The 26,367-nt window shown below is 44.4% G+C and overlaps 1 protein-coding gene across 2 annotated transcripts in view; it reads left to right on the top strand.

Annotated features, from left to right (window-relative positions):
- The window catches only part of DOCK2 (dedicator of cytokinesis 2), a 409,352-nt gene that overhangs the window by 28,861 nt on the left and 354,124 nt on the right, over nucleotides 1–26,367 (top strand). For both annotated transcript variants that reach the window (XM_033432052.2, XM_033432051.2), the window contains exons 3-10: nucleotides 2,199–2,239; nucleotides 3,319–3,374; nucleotides 3,868–3,964; nucleotides 6,495–6,643; nucleotides 11,979–12,114; nucleotides 14,752–14,906; nucleotides 18,875–18,956; nucleotides 24,198–24,333. In XM_033432052.2, coding sequence (XP_033287943.1) covers nucleotides 2,199–2,239; nucleotides 3,319–3,374; nucleotides 3,868–3,964; nucleotides 6,495–6,643; nucleotides 11,979–12,114; nucleotides 14,752–14,906; nucleotides 18,875–18,956; nucleotides 24,198–24,333 — 852 coding nt within the window. The remainder of the gene's footprint in view (nucleotides 1–2,198; nucleotides 2,240–3,318; nucleotides 3,375–3,867; nucleotides 3,965–6,494; nucleotides 6,644–11,978; nucleotides 12,115–14,751; nucleotides 14,907–18,874; nucleotides 18,957–24,197; nucleotides 24,334–26,367) is intronic.

The following is a 26,367-nucleotide window of genomic DNA, read 5'->3' as shown; positions in this document are numbered from 1 at the left end:
CATACTAGTGGTCCCTTGGTTGTTTTCCTACTATCTGGTGGATTTTGGTGGCCTTGGCCAATAAGGTGGATTCAGGTCACTGCAGCCGAGAAACCCTTAACTGTCTCTGTGCTTTAAGAGAACGTTATCTGTATTTGTGCTCATCGCATGGGGGACAATGTGGTGGAACAGCTTTGAGGGCTGGCTTTGAAGCCACACAGACTTGCCCTTGAACCCTGGCATGTGATTTGGCCCAGTACCTCAACTGACTTGAATCTCAATTTCTTCATCTACAGAATGGGAATATTACTTAGCTCACAGTATGGATGTGAGCACTGAATGAGAGAATACATGTACAACACTTAGCATATAGCTTTGTGTGCATTAAGATCCCCTGATCAATTAATGGTAGCTAGTAATGTTACAGAGATGCTCTTATATCTTGTTTGTTGAATGGGAAAGAACTGCAAATAAAGGAGGTTGTTCTAGTGCAGTACTAGAGTGTCACCTCCAGAGTCAGATGCTTGGGTTTAGGTCTTAACCGCATTACTCACTAGCTGTGTGACCATGAGCAAGTTGCTTAATCTCTCTGTGCCTCTCTATTTTCATTTGCAGAATTGAGGCAATAATAGTACCTACTTTATAGAATCATTGTGAAGATTAATTTATAATTTGAAAAAAACAAAACAAAAAACTTTACCAGAGTTCCTGGCACACAGCAAGCACTATTATTAATATAATATAAGCATTATTGTTCACAGTTAATTATTACAGATAGTTATAGGGAAAATTATTAGAGGAGTGTGAAAATAGAATATGTTCTTCATGAAGTAGAAAGTTTTCCACCACTGGAAGTACTTAGTGGGGTTGTAGTTTTGGGGATTCAGATGTTGGGAGGATGGAAATATTAGGCAAATACCATGCTCCTTCTCCTGTTAGACAGGAAGCACAGTATGATGGCTGTTTACGTTCAGATCCTGGCACTGTTACTTACTAGCTGTGTAACTGTGGTCAAGTTACTCAACTTCTCTGTGCCTCAGGTGGGCCACTCTTCTGTAAAATGGGATAATTGAATTTCCCACCTCATGTGGTTGTTATGAAGATTAAAAGGCTTCATATATGAAGAGTGCTTAGAACGTTTTTTTATTCCAAACCTGAGATTCTTTCTCTCCAGCCTCCATTCCTTCCTTTCTCTCTCCTTCCTTTTCTCCTTCTCTCCTTCCTCTACCCTTCTGTCTTTCAGAATAGGAACCACTTTGGGCCCCTGTTGCTTTAGAACTTTCTTTATGACCTGACCCTCAAGCTGGCTCATGACTGGGAGGGGTGACTTTGCATTTTAAGTTGTTTGTTTTGGAGCTTGCACGTATGTCTGTTGAGAACATATTTCGACAACAATCTGTCAGCCCAGTAATGAGGGTTTGCTAATGAGGCGCCTGACAGACGCTTTTTATTTACAGAGATGACAAATGCCACTACTTGGCTGTGCTTGAATCATTTCAAAGGCCAGTAGGCTTATTATAGTCATCAATACTTGCTATACTGAGGTTCATTTTGTCCGAGAACTGTGTATAATTTGGATCTCTGTTAATTGAGTCATTTTTGATATTCCTGCAAAGGGAAGAATCTCTTAAAATTCCTGTCATTTTACCCATCCCTGAACTTATCTGTTTTGTAATGACTAACTTCTGCAAATCACATTTTAGACACAATTTGCTGCTGTTAGCACTGCGGCCATTATTTTAGGATGTTCGCCAAACTCCCTCAGACATTCTCAGCCTTTCTTTGTCCCTAAGGCAGAGGTTGAAAACATGCATATGAACACAGGAAGGACCCAGGCAGTTAATGGAAATAAGTGAGGGGCTAGGTAGAGGCTGGTGAGTTGGAGGCGCCTGCTTTGTCTGATGGGACCAGCTGCTTCTCACCACTAGCCAACTGCAACCATGCGGGAGCACTGGCCACCATCTCTGGGCCTCCTGTTCTTTCAAAAGAAGGATGAAATTTGCATTTTTATGTGAAATCCCTGTATTTGTGGATGCTTTTTGGAGATGTTGGCAACTAATTCAAGAAACTGTTGAATCCTAGGGCTTTGATCTGTACCTGAGGTCTAAAGCACTTCTCAATAGTTTCTTTGCCAGTGAAAAACAAACAGCAACAACAAAACCCAGCAAGGAACTTGTACGAATAGATGAAAAACCTGTTTCTTTGTTTTCTCTTTGCAGACTGGTATAGGGGATACCTTCTAAAGCACAAAATGTTGCAGGTGAGGTCAATTTGTTTTTATTTGGGACAATATTGGATGTCTGTACATGACCCTGCCAGCCCCCTGGGCACTCATCTCCCACTGTTGCTCCTCTGCAGACTGATTCCATTCCTCCCTCCTTGTGTCCTGTGATTTCCTCGCTGTGCCTCAGTGCCTTCCCCTTTCACTCATTCTTTAAGGTCAACCTCCAGAGCTCTCTTCTCCCTGAAACTTTTCCTAATATGCCAGTCACATATGATTTTTCGAGTCCTGTGGAATTGTGCATTTTTTATCTGAAATTTATCTCCTACTGCCTTTCTTTAGCATTGCTTGGGGCATTCATCATTTCCTCACCTATGTGTGCAACATGACTCAGAAGGGACAGGTCCAGTCTCCGCCCTCAGGGAGTTCCCCTGCCCCAGCCCCACAGCACACCGCCATCTCCATGGGAGCAAGCGCCTGCTTTGCTCATCTCTCTACATCTCACAGTGTCTAGCGCAGTGACCGGATGTCCCCAGTGTACACGCTGGCTGAATTTATGAAGGAATTTCCAAGTAGTTGATCAACTTCTCTTAACGGAGCTAAGCTTATAGAGCAAGGAAATAATAGATGCTTTTTCCTTCCTCCATCATGAACAATAAAATAAATCCAGAGAGAAAGAGATCTCAAATCAAAGCAACCCATATGCAACCAGGGACACTGTTGCCTCAGGACCTGACCTTTCCTGACTGTGAAGGGTGGCTGCTGTCCCGGGCAGGAGAGGCGAGAGGCAGAACGCTATTCTCCCTTAGAGTGAGTCTTTCAGGCACTCCAGCCTTGCCCATCTGATAGGGTGAGTGTCCGCAATGGGGTTGGAGCATCCTTTGGAATCGAGGGCTACTGTGGGATCCTGAACAACTGATAAAGAACTGGAGAGGAACCAGACCTGAAAGAGTAGATTTGGCACCTACCACTTGTTCTCTTGGACTGAGATTATTCCTGTAAAGTTTGAGGTTTTTACCAGCTAGCAGCTTTTGGAAAAATCATGAAGACCTGGGGTCAGGTTTTTTCTGTAGGGACAGGTCATGCTATCTCACCTTGTCTTATCTTATCCCCAACAGGGCATTTTTCCTAAATCCTTTATCCACATCAAAGAAGTGACAGTGGAGAAAAAAAGGTATTTGCCCTCCTTCCCCACACTTGACCCTCCAGTGGCTCGTGGATGTCGCTGTCCTGTCTGCTCTGAAAACCTGACTGGGCAGATGTGAAGGGTGCTCAGCCGATCCGCCTTCCTTGTGCTGTGTTTATTTATCTTCTTTCCCTCACTGGATGGGAGACCCAATGCAGATTGATTCGTGTTCACATCTGATTCTGAGGGGGTATTAGTAAACCTGGAGAATCACACTTTTCACTGGCAGCTGCCTTTGAACTGAATTAAAGTAGATTACTCCTGAATAATGAGCTCGGAGGGCCCACCCAATGAAGGAGGACATTAAAAAGGAAGTCCCTTGCATCTGCATAATGTAATTGGTGTAGACATTAGAGGCGGTTTAGTCTCCTGCCAGGAAGGCCCCTCTCAGCAGCTGTAGCTTAATGCAAATTTGCCAGCATCTTATCTTGTTAGCACCTGGGTCTCAATTTCACACCATTTTCTCTCCCACCGTAAATAGAAATATCGAGAACATTATTCCTGCAGAAATTCCTCTGGCACAAGAAGTGACAACAACACTTTGGGAATGGGGCAGCATCTGGAAACAGCTCTACGTGGTAAGACTCAAAACCCTGCTCCCTGGGATAGAAGCTTCTTGCAGTTTTTGGCTTGGTTCAAATATGGAACTTAGCCTTGACATAGTATAGCAGACAGTATGAAGCTATCAAGGCCCAGAGAAGTTAGGTGACTTTCTCAAAGCCATACAGCGAGTTAGTGACAGAGCCATAGTGAATGGGCATCTGGTGTGATCCTTCTGTTTTTTTTAAACTACTGAAAAAGTCATCAAACTTGAGTATGCTTAAGAATCACCTCGAAAGCTATTAAAAATACAGCTTCCTTCAATGGGGCTCTGCATTTTAATAAACTTAGAGATTTTGATTTGGTGGTCTGCCGATAACACGTTGAGAAATACTGTTCTCGTATATTAATTAACTAATGACTGTTGTCCTCAGAACTATGAGGGAGCTTTGACCCTGGAAAACAAAGAGCGTGTTTTATACGAGTTTTCCCTGTATTGAAGTAAATCTACTTTAAAATCCTCCTTTGATGTTTCTAAAACTAATGAAAGTGAGCAGCTAGGAAAACCATTAAACTGAGAGTGAAAATGTCGACCAAGGCTTACTGCATATTTGTTACAGCATCGTGTACACCTGCTGTTGCACATGCTCTGTTTGTGGAGTCACATTTTATGGTCATAAATGTTGACTCCCATGTGGATATTTCATCATATATGGTAATGGGCATATTCAGTTACCATTCTATAAGTTTCCCAAACGTTGTTAGGACAGTTTAGGGGGCAAACAGCAGACTTGAGGCTAAAGTGATTTATTATTTATTTCTACCACCCCTTTTACACATCACATACACAGGCACCGTGGAAGCTTGGCATTTTCCTTAAGAAATCTTTGAATTGCAAGTCCATCGTGCCCTTTACCCTAGTAAAGTGATCCTTAAACCTCCAGTTTCATGATTCTTACCATATCTGCATACCACCCATGAAGTATTTACTTAAAACCTAAGTTGTCTCCCTTTTTAGTAAACTTAAATGACTTACATAAGGAACTTTACAACATGCTGTGTCATTCCAACAATCCTCCAACTCTCCAACACCAACTGGATGCCCTATAATTCAATTCAATTCAGTTCTAACACTGACTCCCCAGAGTTTAAGGGCTCAGTTCTACACGACTGCCCTCTCTTCAGATGCCAGTTGCAAGTCCCAGGTCCCAGGCTCCCCACACATCTGTCCAACTTGGTACAAATTCGGGGACTCCCACAACACCCCTCCAACCTCACCTCAGGTTCCGTGTGTCCTTAGAACAACTCATAAAACTCAGGAAAGTACTACTTTTACAGTTTTATTATAAAGGATACAACTCAGGAACAGCCAATGGAAGAGAGACACAGAGGAAGGTACTGGGGTAGCGATGGGCACAGAGTTTCCATGCCTTCCCCAGGGAAGGCGTGCCACCCTCCCAGCACATCAATATGTTTACCTTCTGGGAAGCTACTAGAACCTCGTTGTTCGAGAGTTTTTATCCGCATTTCATTACATAGGCATGATTAAATGATTGAATCAAGTTCCAACCCTTCTAATCTCCCTGGAGGTTGGGGGTTGGAGCTGGAAGTTCCAACCCTCTAACCACATGGTTGGTTCCTCTGACAGCCAGTCCCCATTCTTGAAGCTCTCTAGGACTCATCTCATTAGCACAGACTCAGGTCTGGTCAAAACGGACTCATTGTGAATAAGAAAAGACACATCTATCACTTAGAAAATTCCAAGCATTTTAAGAGCTCTGTGCCAGAAACTGGGGAGAAAGACCCAATAGGTATATATACTTTTATCACTTCACACGTGCTTCCCAAATGCACAGTCAAAAGCACTTGGCACAATTAGAACATTATTCAAATAAATACATGAAAACAAAACGATGTCATCAAGTAGTACCTGTCAAAAGCTCAGAGCCAAAGAACTTCTCTCTCTTTTTGTTAAAAAAAAAGAAATTAACAAATGTGAGAGAGGGGTTAAAGTCATGTTGCCATGAAACTGCAACTTTCTCTTGCCCTTAAACAGAAGGATAGGAAGAGACTAGAGGAGAATCACCATATGGGTCCCTAATATGTGTCTTTGTACCACCAAAACCATCTCATGTCCCTTGGGTTGTATGCCTGTTACACTTGGGGGAACACTGCCCTAGAAACAGGCCTTTTGCACCAGAGCAGTGGCCCTGGTTCTCAGCCTTCAAGGGCCTGGCCTCTGAGACCTGCATTGCAGCAGATGTTCTTGGCATTCCTATTCAACATGTAACTTCTTGGATAAGAGTCAGAAATAACCCCTCTTTTTTTAAACCAGGAAGTGATTGGGATTATTACTTTTGCTTTTGAGAAACCCCTGTGGCCCTGGGGGAGGAAACATGTCAATGACTCAGACCACCACCCAATCCCTTCACAGCTGGGTAGGGGCCAAGAGAGGCACTCGAGCCATGGCCCCTGAACATGCATGCTTGCCTTTGGCCCAGTTTGCCAGATGGAGGCCCAAGACCTTCGGTGCAGGTGACTGCGATTGTTTCCTGTTTCTGCTCCTAGGCCAGCAGAAAGGAGCGGTTCCAACAGGTGCAGTCCATGATGTACGACCTGATGGACTGGCGGTCACAGCTCCTCTCAGGAACTTTGCCCAAGGACGAGCTGAAGGAACTGAAGCAGAAAGTCACGTCCAGAATTGACTATGGCAACAAGTAACGTCTCTTTCCTCCAAAAAGATGTTTTCTTTCCCCACCCACACCCTTCTTCCCTTTCTCCCTATGAGAAGCTAGGTTTCATTTTTAGATGCGAGTTTGCCACTTTCTGTTTGGGAGAAGGCTGTTACCAACGACCGTGCTTGTGTGCCTTTGCTATCACCCTCATGGGAACCAGGGACATGCAAGCGGAGAGAGGCTTGCTTGTCCAGTGGTTATTAGCCGGCTAGAGATTTAGGACACTCATTTAACCTACTTCCAAGGGGCTGGGGAGCACAGTCATGCTGGTTCACTTTCGGCTTAGTTGTCATTTTATTCCTGCATTTACAAAGCTCTCTCTTAAATCCCAATGTGAGACTTAATGTCCCTTCCTCGTCCTACATTAATCTAAGCCACATGCCATCAGCTAACTCATATGCACAGTTACAAAAGCATTTCCTCAAAGGGAAAGAAGCAGAAATTGGTTAGTTTGAATGCTGTGAAGTTAAGGAGAGTGTGAAACAATTTTTTGAGGCAGGACAATGCACTAATAATAATAGTAATGAAAATAACATTATAACTAACACTAACACCTAATCCAAGCTTAGCATGCACCAGTCTTTAGCTTTGTGTTTCACATCCATTGTCTTACTTAATTCTTTTTTTTTTATTTTTAAATTTTATTTATTTCTTGGCTGTGTTGGGTCTTTGTTGCTGTGCGCGACTTTCTCTAGTTGTGGTTTGTCGCGGTGTGCAGGCTTCTCATTGCGGTGGCTTCTCTTATTGTGGAGCACAGGCTCCAGGCGCGCGGGTCTCAGTAGCTGTGACTCGCGGGCTCTAGAGCGCCGGCTCAGTAGTTGTGGTGCACGGGCTTAGTTGCTCCGCGGCATGTGGGATCTTCCCGGACCAGCACTCAAACCCGTGTCCCCTGTATTGGCAGGTGGATTCTTAACCACTGCACTACCAGGGAAGCCCCTCTTATTTAATTCTTATAACAGCTCTATGAGGCATGCAGTTTTAGTATCCTCATTTTTTCAGATGAAGAAGCTGAGGCTCTTAAAGAGGTTAACTAACAGGTCCAAAGTCACATAGCTAGTAAATGGCAGAACCAGAATTTAGACCAGGCAATCTGACTCTAGAGCCCCTGGGCCTCACCATTGTATACTAGCTGGATAACATTTGAGAACTGTAAAGGCCCTCCCCGTCCTGATTATGTGAATGCTCTCCAAACATCCTACTTACTTGTTTATTCATCCCAACAACAAACATGTATTAAGCACTTATGATTGGCCTGATTTCCTGCTAGGGTTTTTGAGGCCACAGAAATAAAAGCTCCTGTACACTAAGGGACCACAGTCCAGTTAAGAGTGAGCTACAAGTAAACTATTGATATGTATTGTGGTAACTTTGGTGGCTTAGGAGGCAAGAGCATTCTTAATTCAATTTGGAGAAGGAAGTCAAGGAAATCTTCCTGGAAGAGGTGACCACAGTTAAATTTTGAAAGATAAAGAAGTGTTAAGTAGGTTTTTAAAAAAAGGGAGGCTGAGAGTGCATGAGAAAACATAGCATGTTCAGAAGACTGCAAAGTGGATCAGAAGCCTGGAACATAGGGCCTGAGGGGGAAGTGGAAAGAGCCTATTAAGTGGGAATAAAAAAGAAATTTTCCTAGCAGCCAGGCTTCCTTGCCTTTGTCACACGCACTAGGAAGATGATCCAAAGAGGAAAGCCAATGGGTCCAACTTATGGCTGATTCCCATCCCAGGGGCACGATCCCTCTGCTGGTTCCCCTGCTGGCAGCTGGCAGGCGAGTCCAAATCTGCTTATTGTGCTCATCATCCCAAAGTGACAGGAAGGGTTTGCTCTGCAGCTGTTGCTGCCATTGGTACAGTGATATCTTTAGCTGAGCATGGTTGCAGCTGGGACGTGGGAATTGAGGACGTTTTGCTGCTTCGCAGTAATGGCGTCTGTGACCTTCAGATGTTTCCTCATGGGGGCTTCTGACAATAAGGACCAAGGATGGAAAAAATGGTCACCACTCTTAGGAAGCCTTCCCTGATTTTCCTCCACCCCCCCTGGCTGGGTTAGGCACTCTTGCAGGCCCTTAGCACCCTGACCAGTAATTACCTCCTTACCGGCCTGTCTCCCATGCTGTTTTGGGAGCTCCTCTAAGGCAGATGCATTTCTATGTGCTGGGCATAGGATCTGCATGCAGTAGGTGAATGGTGGTGAAAGGAGAAAGAGGATCCTCCCTAAATCAGCCTCCCTCCACAGCATTGCCTGGATCAGCACCGTGCTTTCAGTTTCAGTCAGTTGCCTTTGGGGAAGTGAGAGACATCCTCGGAGACAGAGGCCCTGAGCTAAGGGGCCCCTCGTTTCTTGCTTCACTTCCCTGATGACTTCAGCTGGAAGTGAGAGAGATTTGTGCACCTTAAATTAATATAGGCCTGGTGTCTTGGGGGTTCAGAGCTCTGATATGGGATAGGCAGCTTCCTGAAAACCAGAAGGCCAGATTTCAGGTCAGAGTGTCAGGAACAGCAAGAGGACCATCAGCCTCAGGTTGTGAGAGTCAGGGAAGCAGGACTCTGAGGCTTGGAGGACTGGTCAGAATCAGCCTGTTTCTTCCCCCAGAAATTCCATTCCTTCCTTCAGCCATCAAACTTTTGTCGAGCACCCGAGAGGCCCTCAAGACACAGACATTTACAAAATACAGCCTCTCTATGCAACAACAACAAAAGGCAAGCAAAGAGAACTAATAATAACTTTCTGAGTGCTTACTGTCTGCCAGGTACAGTTTTAAGCACTTTCCATGCATTAACTCGGTTAAGTCTTGCGACAACTCTGTGAGGCAGGTACTATTATCATCCCTATTTCTTAGATGAGGAAATGGAGGCTCACAGGCTGATTAGGTCATTTTGCCCAAGATGCACTGGACTTTGAACCAGGTAGCTTGGCTCCAGAGTTCAAGCACTTAACCACTGCATTCTACTGCCTCCTGTGGACTATGAGGATTAGTAAGAGAAAGAGAAGTAAGCAGACAGTTGAGTAAGAAGTCACGCGTTTCATGAGAGGAGGAAGCGTGAACAAGAGGGTGGGAGGAGACAGGGCAGGGTGTGACACCTGCCCTGCATCACACAACACTGGCAGGAATTATTAGGTGAAGAAATTTAGAGAAAGAGAGAGAGAGAAGTTGAGAGGAGCTGAGAGATGAGCATGAATATGGAGAGGAAGGTAGACAGGGGCTGGAATCTCGAGGGCATGAGTACCAGGTGGAAAAGTTCAGATTTGTCCAGAGAGCGATGGGGAGCCACAGAAAAAGCCATTTCTGTTTTCTTCACCTTAAAAATTTTTATTTTTTTGAAAAAGGCATACAGTGAGGACTTCCTCCCCTGCCCTCGTCTTGGGTTCATTTTATCACTTTCTTGAACAGAGAGAGCAGTGGGGCTACCTTCTAAGGAGAAACTGTCAAAATGCTCAGTTCTCCAAAATGAATGGTTTGCTGTCCTATTGGGAAGAAGCCTCTCCTGATCTTGGGTCATGGGAATCCCATCAATCCTGCCCCTTGTCTACTAAAGCTTCCAAGTTTCAAATGAAACTGGTAATGGACAAGCTCTTTGGTATCCAAGGAGTGAGGAATCCTCAAATGATTCCTTCAAATCCCAAGACAGCTGGACCCGGGAGAATGTTTTATTCATACATTTTAGAACCGAATCCACTTTGATAAATTTCGAAGAGAAAGGAGCTAGAGAGATCTCGGCATTAAATTACGTATTGGCTGTGCTTCGTCTTTTCCCAGGTCGTGAGGGCCTCTGCTCAGCATTAGTTGAATACATTTCTTCCCCCTTAGCATTGCCCATTCAGCAGCATGGCTGTGCAACATTATGAGTCATATCTAGTTGGAAGTTAATTTCCTAATGAATGTGGACAAATGGGTGAACTTTGGCTCCCTTCTGTTTGCATTTGGATGACATGAGAGATGTGCCTCTCAATCCAGTTGACAAATAAGAGATGAAAACGTAGTCTCCTTCATCTGTCCTTGCTGCCCTGACCCTGTCTGGTGCTTGCTGGTAGTGGTGCCTAAGCAGGACCACCGTTGTTCCTCTCAGAGTCTCCATCAGCCCACCGCCCCCTCCCCTCTTTGTATGGACAACTGAGGTCCTCCATGTCAACATCAGATGCAAAAGCAGCTTCAGGTTAGGACCTGTGCAAACATAACCCCTGTCCACAAACCCAGTGCTGCCTCTAAGAGCCTCCTATCTTGAAAGTATACCATAAAGGTTAAGAGTGCAGACTAGGATGCCATATTGCTTTTTACTAGCTATGTGACCTGGAGTAAATTATCCTCAGTCTTTTCTTCATCTGTAAAATGCAGATATTAATAGTACTTCCCTCACAGCGTTGTTACAAGAGTTAAATGCCTTAATATGTGTGAAGAATTTAAGGTACCGCTTATCGCAAGTGCTGTGTGACTATTTTGCTGTTACTAGTATCATTGATGCCAATCAGAATGGCAGATGCAGTTGAAACAAATCAATACCAAACAGGGAAAAATCTTGTGACCTGGAAGTCACAGAGCTAAAGAGCACACTGTGGGTAACAATGGATATATGTGAGATTTCTCCCCTAACGACTATTTTCAAGGTACCATTGAATAAGCGGTACATGAATACCTTCTCTGCATATGTATTATGTATCATACTATATTATGTTATGTTATATAAACATTAAACAAATAGAGATAAGGCAAAATTCTCCCTTGACCCCTCCACCCCTCCTAGTCCCAGTGCCCTGCCTCTCCTCACAGGCACGCATGTTGGTAGTTTGGTGCATTTTGTCCATACCTTTCTCTCTGTACATGCACCCAGGTAACATACCTGCCTTGGTTTCTTTGTTTGCTTGTGTTTTACTTAAAACACACTGTATGCATCTTTCCATGCTTGATTTTTTTCTTCACTAATACATATCATTAAACATATCAAAACTATATCATATTTTTAAAACCCAACTACATAGAATTCCATTACAGATGACAGTTTGTCATTCCCCCTTTGACTGACATTTTAGTTTTTTTCAACACTTTGCTGATGCAACACACATCCTTGTTCATTGTTTTTCTAAGTTCAGTATCACAGGAAATACACATTAAAATTTTCTTAGTACACACTACCACAGCACGTCCCAGAAAGGCTGAGCTATATCAGTGTGACTCCCAGCTGTGTGCAAGGCTGTCTGTATAGAGCTGTGCTATGGGAGCCTATGATCCTTAGAAATCAGGTGAGCTTTCTGGTAGAAGCTTCTCACCAACATTCTACAGGCTTCAACCTCCCTTGATTTATCATCTCACATTTTTGCTTTTCAGAATCCTTGAGCTTGATCTGATTGTCAGAGATGAAGATGGAAATATCTTGGACCCTGATAATACCAGTGTCATCAGCTTGTTCCATGCACACGAAGAAGCGACTGATAAAATCACAGAGCGTATCAAGGAAGAGATGGTGAGCTTTGTGAACTAGGCTTGGCCAAGCGAAGCAGGCTTTAGCACGTCATAAGCTTAAAATAATAAGCTCATTAACCAGACTGTATATTATTCAAAGGGACATCTGTCCTATGACCTGAGATCATCAGTAACCACATGCATTTTATTGTGTTTTTGTACTTGGATCTTGATTCATTCCACAACCAGCCCCCAGGTGGTTTAATGCCAGGCAAGTTTCCTGTTCTCACGGACCTTTTATATTCCAGAGAGGAAAAAAGAAGAAATGTTAAAAATGTAAATAATTCCAGATGGCGGTAAGTTTCTAAAAGGCAATCAATTAGTGTTATGTGAATCGGAGTGAATCAGGAGCTATTTTAAAAGGTACCATCAGGAAAGGCCCCTCCCAGGAGGGACATCTGAGATGACACTTGTATAATGTGAAGGCAGCAGGCCTGGGAAGATCTGGGGACAAGATGTTCAGTGCAGGGGGATCAGCAAGTGCAAAGGCCCCGAGATAGGACTGAGTTTTGAATGTTCAAGGAGTAGGAAGGTCAGTATGGATGGGCCATAATGAACAGTGGAAGAGTGAAGGCAATGCTTTGGAGAGGTAGGTAGCAGGAGCCAGTTCTCATAGGACCTAAGGGTCATAGGGAAGAGCTAAAATATTATTCCAGCTGTGGTAAGAAGCCAATAAAAGATTCCAAGGAAACAATCTTTACAAGGTTAACATAATCTGATTTATATTTTTAAAAAGTACTTTATCCACTGTGTATTGTTTGAAAGCAACTTTATTTTTAGCTCTACTGAGATATAATTTTCATACAATAAAATTAATTCATTTAAAATTACAGTCTAATGGATCTTATTAATACATAGTGTTGGGCAGACTCTACCGCAATCAAGGTATAGAATAGCTCCATGATCCTAAAAGTTGCTTTGAGTTCCTTTGCAGTCAACCCCCTTCCCCAGTCCCAAGCCCCAGGGAACCCCTTTTGTGACTATATTTTGTCTTTTCTAGAATTTAATAAAAATGGAATCATATGTCTTTTTTTATAAATTTATTTATTTATTTAATATATATTTTTTATTTTTGGCTGTATTGGGTCTTCATTGCTGCATGTGGGCTTTCTCTATTTCCGGCGTGTGGGGGCTATTCTTTGATGGGGTGTGCGGGCTTCCCATTGCGGTGGCTTCTCTTGTTGTGGAGCACGGGCTCTAGGTGCGTGGGCTTCAGTAGTTGTGACACGTGGGCTCAGTAGTTGTGGTGCACGGGCTTAGTTACTCTGTGGCATGTGGGTTATTCCTGGACCAGGGCTTGAACCTGCATCCCCTGCATTGGCAGGTGATTCTTAACTGCTGCACCACCAGGGAAGTCCCATATGGTTTTTGTGTTTGACTTCTTTTACTCAGCATGCTATTTTTGAAGTTCGTGTTGTTGTATGTATTAATGTTTTTTCCTTTTCATTGCTGAGTTGCTATACCATTGACCAGTTGCCAGTGGTATATATCATTGATCAGTTGTTGAATATGTGGGTTGTTTCTAATTCAGGGCTATTATAACTAATAACACTATGAACATTTTCATATAAATCTTTGTGTGGGCATATGATTTTATTCTTTCTGGATAATAATCATTGGAGCATATGATAAGTACATATTTAACTTTTTCAGGTACCAACATACTATTTCCCAAAAGGCCTGTACAATTTTGCATTCCCATCAGCAATCTATGGGAGTGCCAGTTCCTCTACATTCTTGTTAGCACTTGATATTGTCAGTCTTTTAACTTTAGCCATTCTAGTGGTTGTGTAGTGGTATCTCACTGTTGTTGTTGTTTTTTTGTTTTTGTTTTTGTTTTTCTTGCGGTACGCGGGCCTCTCACTGCTGTGGTCTCTCCCGCTGCGGAGCACAGGCTCTGGACGCGCAGGCTCAGCGGCCACGGCTCATGGGCCCAGCCGCTCCGCGGCACGTGGGATCTTCCCGGACCGGGGCATGAACCCACGTCCCCTGCATCGGCAGGCGGACTCCCAGCCACTGCGCCATCAGGGAAGCCCTCACTGTTGTTTTGAATGTCCCTGAATGACTAGTGATTTTGAGCATCTCTTCATGTGCTTGCTGGCCTTTACCATTTGTATCTTTTTTTTGTGAAGTGTCTGTTCAGATACCTTGCCCATTTTCATTGGGTTGATTTTCTTGACATTGAGTTGTAAGAATTCTTTGTATATTCTGGATACAAATTCTTTATCAGATACATGTTTTGCAAATAAATTTTCTTCCGGTGTGTACCTGACTTTCAGTTTCTTAAATGTGTCTTTCAAAAAGCAAAATTTTCAGTTTTTTTTCTTTTTTTAAATTTTCAGTTTTGATATAAAGTCTGTTTAAGCATTTTTTTTCTTTTATAGTTTGTGCTTTTTATGACACTAAACTTTATGTGGAAGTCTGGGTCATTTGTGGTATTTCCCAAGATCAAGGCCAAGAGAGTCAAAGTGACTTGGCTCAGACAACAGGAACTTTTGGTGGAAGGCCTGGATATAATGCTGAAATCTTTAGGCTTGAAACTTACATGATTCTTAATATTCAGGGCCATCTTTCTGTTTTTCTAAGTGGTGCTGGGCTAATTTTCTCCATTTTCCTCCCTTTTCCTTCCACCTCTCAGTCAAAAGATCAGCCTGATTATGGAATGTATTCCCGGATCTCCTCATCCCCTACCCACAGCCTCTATGTCTTTGTGAGAAACTTTGTGTGCAGAATTGGGGAAGACGCTGAGCTTTTCATGTCCCTCTATGACCCCAACAAGCAAATGGTCATAAGGTAAGTGTTCAACATTGCCTGACTTCTCTGTATTCGGGAGGTTGGAGTTGGCAGAGCTCAGAGTGCCTTTTCCTTCCGCCATCACTTGTGGAGAAATTCCCACCCAGTAGAGAAACAGTCTAGCTGAGAATGTGGAAATAACTTCTTTTAGGGTGTGGGAGTCAGGTGGAAATGTTACTTTCACCGCTTTTTTTTTTCCCAGAGTAGGGTTATGGTTACACCTTGGGTTTTGTAAACAGTTCTTTGATTACTGGAAAACAACCAGAAATAACAAGATTCAGACAGGTAGCACTGAATAGAATAAAAATACCTATTTTAAAAGGAGAGTTAAGAAATGAATGGTGAAAACGCCCTGTCCTCAATGGCTGTAGCAGGCTAAGAGTGTGGGCTCTGGAATCTGTGTGGGTTCACATCGTGCCCCCACCATTTACTCTTTCTTAACCTTGGGCACGTTGTTAATCTTTCTTAAGCCTGAGTTTCCCATTTGCAAAATGTAAGTGTGAACCTCACGGGGTCATTTCTTTTAGTTAGACTTTAATAAGTAAAAGCACAGGAAGCACAGGGCCTGGCACATGGTGCTCCAAGTGGCAGTGGTTATCATTGTTACTACCTTAATTAATTGTTCTTGGAAATGGAAAAAGTAAGGGAACTTCCAGGTACCTCAGCTCGAAGAAGGGAAAACACGTTTGGGAATCTCCAGAGGAAAGACTTTGATGTACTTCTGGCCCCCACCACCAGCCCTGGCGTCTGCTTATGGCTCAGTCCATCCTTCCTCCCAGGTGACCACTGCCTGTCCCCTCCAGTGGGGTTCTGAGCCGACACGTGGTCCTGTATTTGAGATCCCAGTTAACGCAGTACAGTGGAGCTGGAGCATGATCCTTCTGCTTCTGTGGAGAAAATGATATCTTCTTACCTTGGTTGTGTTGATGATTAAAGGAGATAACATATAGTTCCTACTGAATTATAAAATTCACTTTAGAAAATAATGGCTCTCATGGAGACATTTAGTAAACATAGAGGGGCTATCCATCTAAGAAGACGGAACTGAGGTCTGTATATGATCTCACATAATCATCATTACTCCATGTGATTTGGGTGAGAAAATGAGGCTCAGAGAGGTCAGGTGACTTGCTCAAAGGCACATATATTTATAAATGGCGGAGCTGAGCTGTTCACCCAAGTCCATCTGACTCCGAAGATAAGCTAATTTCCAGTTTTAGTCTGTCACCAAGGAAAGAGTTGTATCAAATATCCTCAGTGGTTCTCACCAGGGTCTTAGCACTGTTGCGGTGGAAAGCTATTCTTTATAGCAAACTTAAATCCCTAATTTAAAGAATGAGCTCAGCTCATCTGGCTAGGCCTCAGCAGACACTGTGAACAAGTGTACCTGCTCCCTTAGAACCCACTTTGAGATGGTCTGCGTGTCATAGGCCCCTTGCTGTTCCCTGTCAGCTGCTCCAAGGCACCTGTGACAAAGATCCCAAAAGCACTCCCTGCCTCTCAGAAAACACAAGGATTCCTCATGGCTGAATTGACAAGGGTGCCTGGCCTGCTGGCTCATCTAAGTGATGGATGGCCTGAACCAGCCCTGTGGAGGGAGGCAGTGGATCAGTGAGGTGGCAGCTGTGTTCCCCGATGTGCCACACCGAATGATGCACTCGATGGGGCATGCATGAGTGATGCCTCTGAGAGTGCCAGAGACACAGGGAAGCCCTCGGGAGAGTGAGGGCTGAGGAGGAAGGGGACAAAGGGGCAGAACCCTGCCCCCTCCCCCGCCCCAAGGATAAAGAAAAAAAGAGTAGAAAACAAAGAAAGAAGAGAAGAGGCATGATACAGGAAAGGGGCAGGGGAACTTGGAAGCACTCCCCAAGTCGGTCTGACTCTGGGTAGCTGTTCTCTCCCTAAGAAACCAAATTTCTCCATTCCTGCCTTCCCTAGCCAGCGTGTGCGTACAGTGAGCCACAGGCAAGTTAGGGCATCCTCAGTGTGGCCCAGATGTGAGCTGGGGAGAATTTGGCTGGGACCAACCTTTCAATATCGGGATGTACGATGGTCCGATTCCAATGGATGCCTGCAGAGATTTGGTTTGGGAAAGTTAAGATAAATTTTGGTAGTATGAAAAAGAAAGCAGTTCAGGCATCAGGCCAGTGGCAAGGCTAATTTCCAAAAGGAGCTCAAGAAAGAGTTGGAATGGTTCTCCCTCTTCCCCTGAGGAGGGTGTCATGTGGAAGAGGTCTTACCTGTCTGGGTGCCAGTAGGCCTTCAGATTTACCACCCAGGTCTTCCTGGGCAAAGATGGATGGGGCCAGCTCAGCCCTCTAATTGCTTTTCTGATTTATGATTCTCTTTCCCCTAGAAGAAAATTGCTGGTGCCTAGCGTTTAGACCTAGCAGGCTAGTTCTCCACTGGACATGCCACATGTGATTAAAGGTCCTGGGAAATACCCAGGTATTTCACTATGACAGTCCAGAAATAACCAATGGAAAACAATTAAAACAATTTTGGGGGGGGGGATGGAGCCTTGGAGACTTCTTGGTTATTTTGCTGAAAATTCCACTAAAAATTTTAGATCTTACTAAAAAAAAAAGTACATTTAACTTGATTAAATTTTAACCATTGGTTTATCTGGGACAGTTTTCTTTTTGTTGTAAGTTCTATTTCCCCCTTGAACCTTGCTCAGACTGCTCTTAATAGTCTTCTAGGGGTGAGTGGAGAGAAAAAAACAAGGCATCAGAGAGAACAAACCTCTAAAAAGAAGGCACTTTGCTGAATTCTCTTATGCCTTTTTTGGGCTGACTTGGTTTTTGAGTTTTATTTTGTTTGTATCCTGATTCAAGATAACGGGCATTTATTTAGAAGCAACTATATGCTCCTGGATGGCATGGAAAACTGAATGACTCAACTCAGCAAACTCTACCAAGCTTCTCCTAAGTTAAAGAATGCTAGATTTCCTGATCTTGTCGATGCAACTAGACTGACTAGTATGAACCACACAGGGTTGTGTGTATGATTGCTAGAAGATGTGTATTGATAAATGATCAGATGTCAGAACTGTGTGACTGCCCTTCATAAAACCTGTCAGTGGGTTCTCATTACTATCAGGATCAAGTCAAAATCCTTGAATGGCCTATAAAGCTGGCCCATCTTTCTAATTTTTCTCTTACCATTTTCCCCTTGGATCTGTCTTTTAGGTGCATCAAACTCCGTCCTGTCTCAGGGCCTTTGCACGCATGTTTGCTTTGCCTGAAACATTTCCCTTTCCCACTCTCTTTTTCCTGACCAACTTTATTTACATGTCACATCCTCAGCAAAGACTTCCCTAACCACCCAGCCTAGGCATGGTTCTTCTGATAATACATTCTCACAACATCCTGAACTTTTTCTTTGTAGCATGATTGCATATAAATAGTTGCCACGACTGCATTTAAATCATTACTTAAGTGTATCTCAGATAATGGCTAAGGCCCTCTATGGTCCAACACAGTGTGACATTCCTTCAAGGAAACGGTCCGACATCTAATGGATAATTTAAAATAATGCAGATCTTTACTCAATCTTGAAAGGGGAATAGGGTGGGAAGGACAAATCCATTCTTAATGCCCAGCAAAACGTACAAAAATCCTTTCCCTCTCACTTCTGCCACTCTTTATCACCTCTACAGAGAATGCTGCTGCTCTTCAAAAATATTAGATAGCTGGGTTAGAATTTGCTTACTAGATGGCGGAGGGAAAGAGGTTGTGAGTACCAAGCATTAGTAATTCCTTACCCCTGCCTGTCTAACGTCTGTCTCCCTGACGGAACTGTGATCTCCTGGAGGGAGGGACAGACATGGAGAGCCTGTCTCAGACACTCCCATGTCCCCAGTTGCCAGCTTGGTGTTGGGCTCATAGCAGAGGCTTGGTGAATATTTTTACCTTATGAATATTGAGACCCCTAGCAGTAATGGGTTGCCACCCCTCTTCCCACAGCGAGAACTACCTGGTGCGATGGGGCAGCAGGGGCTTCCCGAAGGAGATTGAGATGCTCAACAACCTGAAGGTGGTCTTCACGGTAGGTGTGCACTGTCCTCTTGTACCACATCCCATACTCATGGACATGATCTTGGAGATGGGGCTGGTCAGGTGCTCAGGAGGGAGCGTGGCCTTGGTGCAGAGCTGTGTTCTGGGCTTTCTGTGAAAGGAAGCTATTGGGAAGATGGATCTCCTCCTTGCTCTCTCTTCCTCGCTCCCTATCTTACTCGTGTGTACACAGTGCAGAGCACTGTGTAAACCAGCACAAGCCTCTTCCAGCAATAATGTCTAGGTGGACGAGGTACAGCAGCTACTCTGATTTTCTGGTTGATTCATGGTTAACCTGAGTTCCTGACTTTGGTTCAGACCATCTAAAAACCTTTCCAAAATACATCAGATTAAAAAAGGCCTTCCTAGAACATTGACTGCCTTGGTAAATTAGACATTCTGAACATAATTAAGTCATAGATGACTAAAGATCTTACGATTCCCTGGGATCATCCTTCTAAATACCAATACTCACCAGGCAAGACGTAACAGAGAAATGTTGAAATCAATTGCTATTTGGATGATTTATTTCTGAGAGTGAACTGGCTTTTTAGTTCTAGAAAGGAGAAACAGTGGAAAGAAGGAGATAAGAGTTATCATTTCCAGCAGAAACCCCTCTCTTCTGTTTTCACCGAGTGGTGTTCAGAGTATGATCTTAAGATATCTGAGGATATTGGTGTTTTCTGCAAGCACCTCTGGGGAGAAGAGCATTTATGAGATTTTTCACTGTGTCACCTGTGTTAGCAAGAGAGATTACAGAGGAGGAGCGAGGGAGGGGTTTGGGCATTACAGAGTGACCGACATGCTGGATTAACCTACCTTGCTCCACAATAATTTTCCAGTTACAGGCCATTAAGTTCTATGTCTTATGTTACAATTAGATTGGAGTGCAGCTGATTTATTTTGTTCGTTATTTCCTGAAAAATGGGCTAGAGGCATGGAATAAGATCATAGATCCTAATTGCTTAGACAGAGTTTTCTTGGCATATATAAATGTGCCTCGGTGCCGTTTGTCTATTATTAGTTAGAAGGAGGAGCCTATTTATTTTCTTGATAAATAGGAGAGTCCCACGGGGCTTCCTGATTAAACCAAGAGACAGATGTTTCACAAGAGGGAGAGGGACAGGGAATCAATCAGTGGTTCATTTTGCAGAGAACCAATTCATAATGTAAACGTGCAGGAAAGGTCATCAGTAAATTTGTGTCACTCAATAATAATGAGAATGTGGTCCTGCCTTTGCGGAATTCTGCCTGTGCCACCACCTCTTCTTCACACAGCAAACGAACTTGAGAGCCTTGGTTGACTGGTTTAATGGGTTGACACTTCCTTCTCTTGAAATGATGGGAATCTTCATTTCAGGACAAGGAACGTCACGGTGCTCTAGCTTCTTTTATTGATTCAAGTGCTACCCAGTGAGCACCTACTGTGTGTAAGCTCTGTGCTGTGTCTGGGGATACAGCAGTGAGTAAGCTGATAGGCTCCTGCCCTCAGGGTGTGATGGGGGGAATTCAGAAAATAATTAAATGAATAAATAAACAAGAGAGATCTCAGAAGGCAATCCATGCCATGCAGATAATTAAAACAGGGTGATGTGATGGCGTTTGACTGGGAATTGCTTTCAGTTGGGCATCGAGGTGATGTTTTCGATATGAGATACGACTCGGCAGGCACATGCCTTGCTGGCCTCCTTTCTCCTGTCTCCGGATGTCAGCTCTTCCTAGTCTCCTCCTTGGAGGCAGAACCCAAGAAGCTGGCACGTGGCTTGGGCTGATGGTGGCGTTTCCCTTCCGTCTGCTTTATGAGCGTTCACCCTCCGTGGCCCTGTAAGAGGAAAGCGCACATACCGCGAGGTTTCCTAAGACTTTGCCCAGTTTGGGGGTTGCTGCTAACACATGGGGGACAAGACTGAACAGTAAAAGGAACACTAATGAATGACTAAATCAGGTAACGCGTGTTTTAAGTTTCGTGTCTCAGCTGCCCCAAACGTCTGAGTTTTGTGAGGCCCGAGTGAGAATGATTCCGGGAGACACTGCAGACTGAAGCCTAGTTCTGAGATTGCCTGTTTATACGCTCTCCAGAGAATGACCTGTGTTCAAGCATTTTTACTTTGCTCTCATAGCAATAAGCTTCTCTAGTACCAAGGGCCTCTGATGAGGAAGCTCTTAAAGGTCTGGTGTCTTCTTTTGAGCAAGTGAAATTTTTTCAGAGAAGAGGAGTGGAAAATGGACTTACCTAGGAATCTTAAATAGTTACCTAGTGTATTAATTTGCTAGGGCTGTCATTACAAAGTACCATAGACGGGGTGGCTTAAACAATAGAAATGTATTTTCTCACAGTTCCGGTAGCTGGAAATCCAAGATCAAGGTGTTGGCAGTGTTGGTTTCTTCTGAGGCCTCTCTCCTTGGCTTGCAGATGGCCACCTTCTCCTTGTGTGTTCATGTGACCGTCCTTCTGTGTGTCTGTGTCCTAAACTCCTCTTCTTATCAGGACACGAGTCATACTGGATTAGAGCTCACCCTAATGACCTCATTTTAGCTTAATCACCTCTTTAAATGCCCTGTCTCCAAATACAGTCACATTCTGAGACATGAAGGGGTCAACATATGAGTTTGGGGGAGACATAATTCATCCCATAACATTTAGGAAGGAACCTGTCAGGTGGCAGGGCTTCTGTGTCTCTGGAATGCCTCTGAAAGATACCAATATAGATATTTCAAAAATACAAAAAATCCTAATGAGAGGAGGGAAGTAATTAGGGATGGAGGTCGTTGTGAGGGAAGCAGGACTTGAGCTGTTAAGGATGGAAAGGATTTGGATATATAGAGGAATAAGGGGTAAACTTTAGAGGTGGAGGTACAGATGTGGGGCTTAGGAAGAAAGATCTAGAGTCAAAAGTGAACATTGTGTGTTTGTGGAACAATAAAGAAATCTTTGTGACAAAAATAGAGTACTTGCATGCTGAGAATAGTGGGGAATCAGTGGGATAGGACAGCTGGAAATATATTTTGTCTAGGATATTTCATGTCAGCTGGGGAAAACTAGCACCAACAGGGTAGCAAATATCGAGCTGTTAACATTGTTGCGGGGAGAGAAATGAAATGATGAACGTGGCTCGTAAAGATGAGTTTCAGGGGGATTTCAGGGTGGGTTGGAGGAAGGAGTCAGGCAGGCCAGAGAAGAGGCTGTCCCACCATCTGGATGTGAGATAATTGGAATCTCAAACTCAGCTGCCTGCTGGGCAAGGCGGGAGATGCAAAGGAGTGGAGGGGCTGCCTCGATCAGAAAGCCGCCTCTCCCCTACCTTCCCCGTCTCCCTGCCCAGTGGGGAGACTTGGGAGAGTGGAGAAGCAGCTGTCCATTCCTCCAGCTTTGAAAGGACAGCCCTCGTATCAGTGAAGATTCTCCAGGGAAGTTGAACCAGGAAGATACGTAAATAGGTAGATTTGTTGTGAGGATTTGGCTCATGTGATTGTGGGGGCTGACAGGTTTGAAATCTGTAGGGCTGGACGGCAGGCTGGAAACTCAGGGAGGATTTCTATGCTCTAGTCTCGAGGCAGAATTCCTTCTTCGCTGGGAAACCTCGCGTTCTGTTCTTAAGACCTTCAACCGATTGGATGAGGCCCACCTACGTTATGGAAGGTGTGTCCTTCACTTAAAGTTAACTGATTGTAGATGCTAATCAGACCTACAAAATACCTCACAGCAACATCTAGACTAGTGTTTGATCAGGCAACTAGGCAGCGTAGCCTGTCCACGTTGACACATAAACCCCCAAGCAGGAAGCTGTGGACCACTTTGAGGCCATGTCTTGTTCCCAGAGACTCTGCACACCCCTCCCTCTTCTTCCCACACCAGCCACAGTGAGAGGCTGGGGATGGCTGCTTTACCCAGGCCCTGGCTCTGATGTCAGCTGACAGGCTGCTCCCAGTACCTATGCCTGCATGAGGATTAACTCAGAAGAGAAGCGACTATTCTCTAGTGAGGCCAGGCCCAGGAATCTCTGCTCTGATGCCAACAACATGCCTTGACATCCCTTCTCCAGCTGATCTGAGCTGGAAGGGGGTGCCAGGAACACCGAAGCTTTTAGATTTGAGCAGGGCACTTGAATGCTGAGGTAGTCCAGGTGGTTTCCCTTCCTGTGTGCCTTTGGATGGTGAAAGAAATGTATTGTGGTGGTTAGGTGGATGGACTTTGGGGTCAGAGTGACCGGACAGTGTCTGCAAGGACTGAGGTCATGTCCTCGGGGAAGACCCTTATCTTCTTTGTGTCTCAGTTTCCCCATATGTCAAATGGGGCTGCAGTAATAGTATTAGTGATGGGACTTCGGAGTGTTGTGAAGGATCAAGTAAGACGATGATGTGTGCAACACTGAGCACAGGGCTTGAGACGTCAGCGTAGTTCACGGTTTCAGCGTTCCTCCTCCTGAGCCCACAGTTGAGTGTAATTCCCTGTCCCCCTTGCAGTTAGGTGTGGCCGCGGCCCTTGCTTTGGTCACTGAAATGGAAGCGGAAGTGATATGCCTCTCTTCTGGGCGGGAGCTTTAAGAGCCAGTGAGTGATTTGCCCCGTTACCTTCCCCTGCTCTGGGGACAGTGAGTGCGCCTATTGTGACAGGATAGATCCTCCAGCAGCCAGGGGCCCAGAGTGAGTGAGTGGAGCCCCCGCCCATCTGCACTGGACCGGTAGCCTGAGCTGGAAATAAACCCTGTTGTGTTAGAAGCTCTCAGATACTGGGGTTGTTTGGTGTCACAACAACCCAACCCCGAGTGATATACATGCATTAGGTGCTCAGTAAACGGTGATTGTTAGGATTTTTCCTTCCTCCTTTTGCCTTCTCCCTCAGAGGTGCTGAGCGATGACCAGGTGGATGGAGTCATTTGCAGCAAATGCTATTTTTGGATACATCAGCTGGTATATAGAGACGGCTACCTATACAGCTGATACTGTACCTCTATCCTTCTCTTCCCATCAGTTTGAGGTGGAAGAATTGGGATTGAACACCAGAGCCCTGTCACCCAGTTTCCTTTCCAAAACTCACCTTTCTTATGTGTGAAACGGGGGTGATAGCTTTGTTTTCCACCTTTCCCAGGACTAACTGTATGATTGGTCCATGGATGCTAAGTGCTAAGCACCAACCTCCCCCCACCCCCAGAATTTACTATTACTGAGTTTGCTTTTCTACTTTTTGTTCATTAGACACATGATGTGTAACTCTTCGTTTCCTGCCTTACAGGATCTTGGAAACAAAGACCTCAACAGGGATAAAATTTACTTGATTTGTCAAATAGTCCGAGTTGGGAAGATGGATCTTAAGGATACGAACACAAAGAAATGCACGCAGGGACTGAGGCGGCCGTTTGGGGCGGCAGGTAATGACACACCACACAGCACTAACTGTTACTGGAGTGCACATTTTATATGACTGAATTTTGAAGATTTTTTTTCTTTCGCTCTCCTCCTTGCCCTCCCCCCCTCAAAAACTTAGGCCAGACAACCCCTAATACCTACATTTCCTGTGACTAAATCAAAATAATTGGTAACTAAGTCTAGATTTATGATGAAGACGGTGAATGATGGAATCCCCGTGTCTGGAGCAGAGCGCTGGGACCGCAGTGCAGTCTGAGCAGTCGGCACCTTCACTCCCCAGCACAGTGAAAAAGGAAGAACAATATGGATGGGATCTAATTATGAGGAGCAAATCATTTTAAAAAAAATATCCAGGACAGGAAATGCAGTTACACAGAATGAGTCACCCACCACGCATAGAAATTCCAGCTGGAAGTGGACGTGTGGAGAGCTGGCATAACCGAATGAGGCTGCTTGAGAGCAGCAGCACCTCCACACTTCCTTCCAAGCCTTAACTCCCTTGGGGGTTTCCAAGACTTCATCATTCTTGTCCCACTTTTACTGTTTTTGTTATATTTGACTATCACTTGCACTATTATTTACCCAATATATTTTCTCTTAAGGAACCTTCTTTATTTAAACTGAAGTACATTTTTTTTCTTAAAAGACAATTTAAATACCTGTGGAAATAGCAATTTGATATGGGAGTTTTACTTCTTTTTTTAAAAGTATAACATTTTAGTTGTGTACCATTTATAATCCTTGTATACCATATCTAAACCCAGTGTTTCAGGTTTCTCACTTCAGGACACCCTGATCTTCTGTTATCACAAACCAGCTGGCTGTCCAGTGAGTCCCCTGGCACTGCTTGCAAAGTGGCGAAGCGGAAGAAGTTAGCTTATACTGAGCCAGCTGGTGTTTCAGCTTAGCATTATTGCTAGCTAGCTAGCTAGGCGATCTTGGACAAGCTTATTCCCCAGGGCCTTAGTTTCATTATCTGCAAAGTGAGGGACTTGGACCTGGTTGATCCATGCCTTAGTCTAAATTCTCTGATTCTATATGAGGGACACTTTTGGCATCACAATGTCCCTGTTAAGGCAGTGAGGGTCCTTCGGCCTTACTGCAAAGTGTGTCTTTGTCTCCAGGTGTAGCTGGCTCTCTCTTTTGGTTTCAGGTGACAGCAATCTGGTGTAACTGAAAGGTTTAGGAATAGATTGCTTCAGGCATAGCTGGATCCAGGAACTCAATTGAATTTACAGTATGAAAAACTCTGGAGTCAGAGGGAGATGGTTCTACCCAAATCATTCTCACTGAGAATGGGCAAGGGGGGGTTCTGTTCATCAGAGAGAATGGATGCTGGTCAGGTTCAAATAACAGTTTCCCCTCCTTCTCTCAGTTCTGTAACTCCTCTCTTGAGCTAGATGCAATCACTAGTTGATTATTACCCAAGCAGTTTTAATGGCTCCCTGACTGGGGCCTGGAGTGTTTGAGGAATTTCATGCTACTAGGGTTTTGGCTCTATTTGGCTAGCATGTCTCAGTGCTCCTCCCCCTGCCCCCATTTCTATAATCCCTGCTCTAGTGCAGGAGTTCTTTACCTTGGTTTTTTATGGACCTTCAGGGGCTGATTTAAGAAGTTTCAGAGGGATTCAGAGGCTCCCTCTGGAAATGCAGGGTTCAAGGATCCACAGATAACGTGTCTGTGCATTTGAGCACGTTTACGAAAAGAGGGTGAAGAAGTGTTCAGATGCCACAGGGAGTCACCGCGCTTGGGTTTTGTCAGCACAGTAAACATCCAGTACAAATATGTCAGGTCCAAACCTAATTAATTCCATAAGCTTAATTCCATAAGCACGGCTCTGACTCTTTCCTTTTGGCCTCTGCCAAGCCCTGGGTTCTTGGATGCTTCCCTGACTGTTGACCTCCCAGCCCGGTTTGCCCAGAGGCGTTTGCCAGTTGTTGCCTGTAATGAATCCTTGCTGTCTGTATATCGTCTCATGCTGGCTTGCTTGCCTTTTTAGGCTTTCCTGTCCCAGCCTCCTGCCCTACAAGCTCATC

The sequence above is a fragment of the Orcinus orca genome, chromosome 3 (genome assembly GCF_937001465.1).
Source record: "Orcinus orca chromosome 3, mOrcOrc1.1, whole genome shotgun sequence".
NCBI lineage: Eukaryota > Metazoa > Chordata > Mammalia > Artiodactyla > Delphinidae > Orcinus > Orcinus orca.
This window is presented reverse-complemented; position numbering and strand designations above follow the sequence as displayed.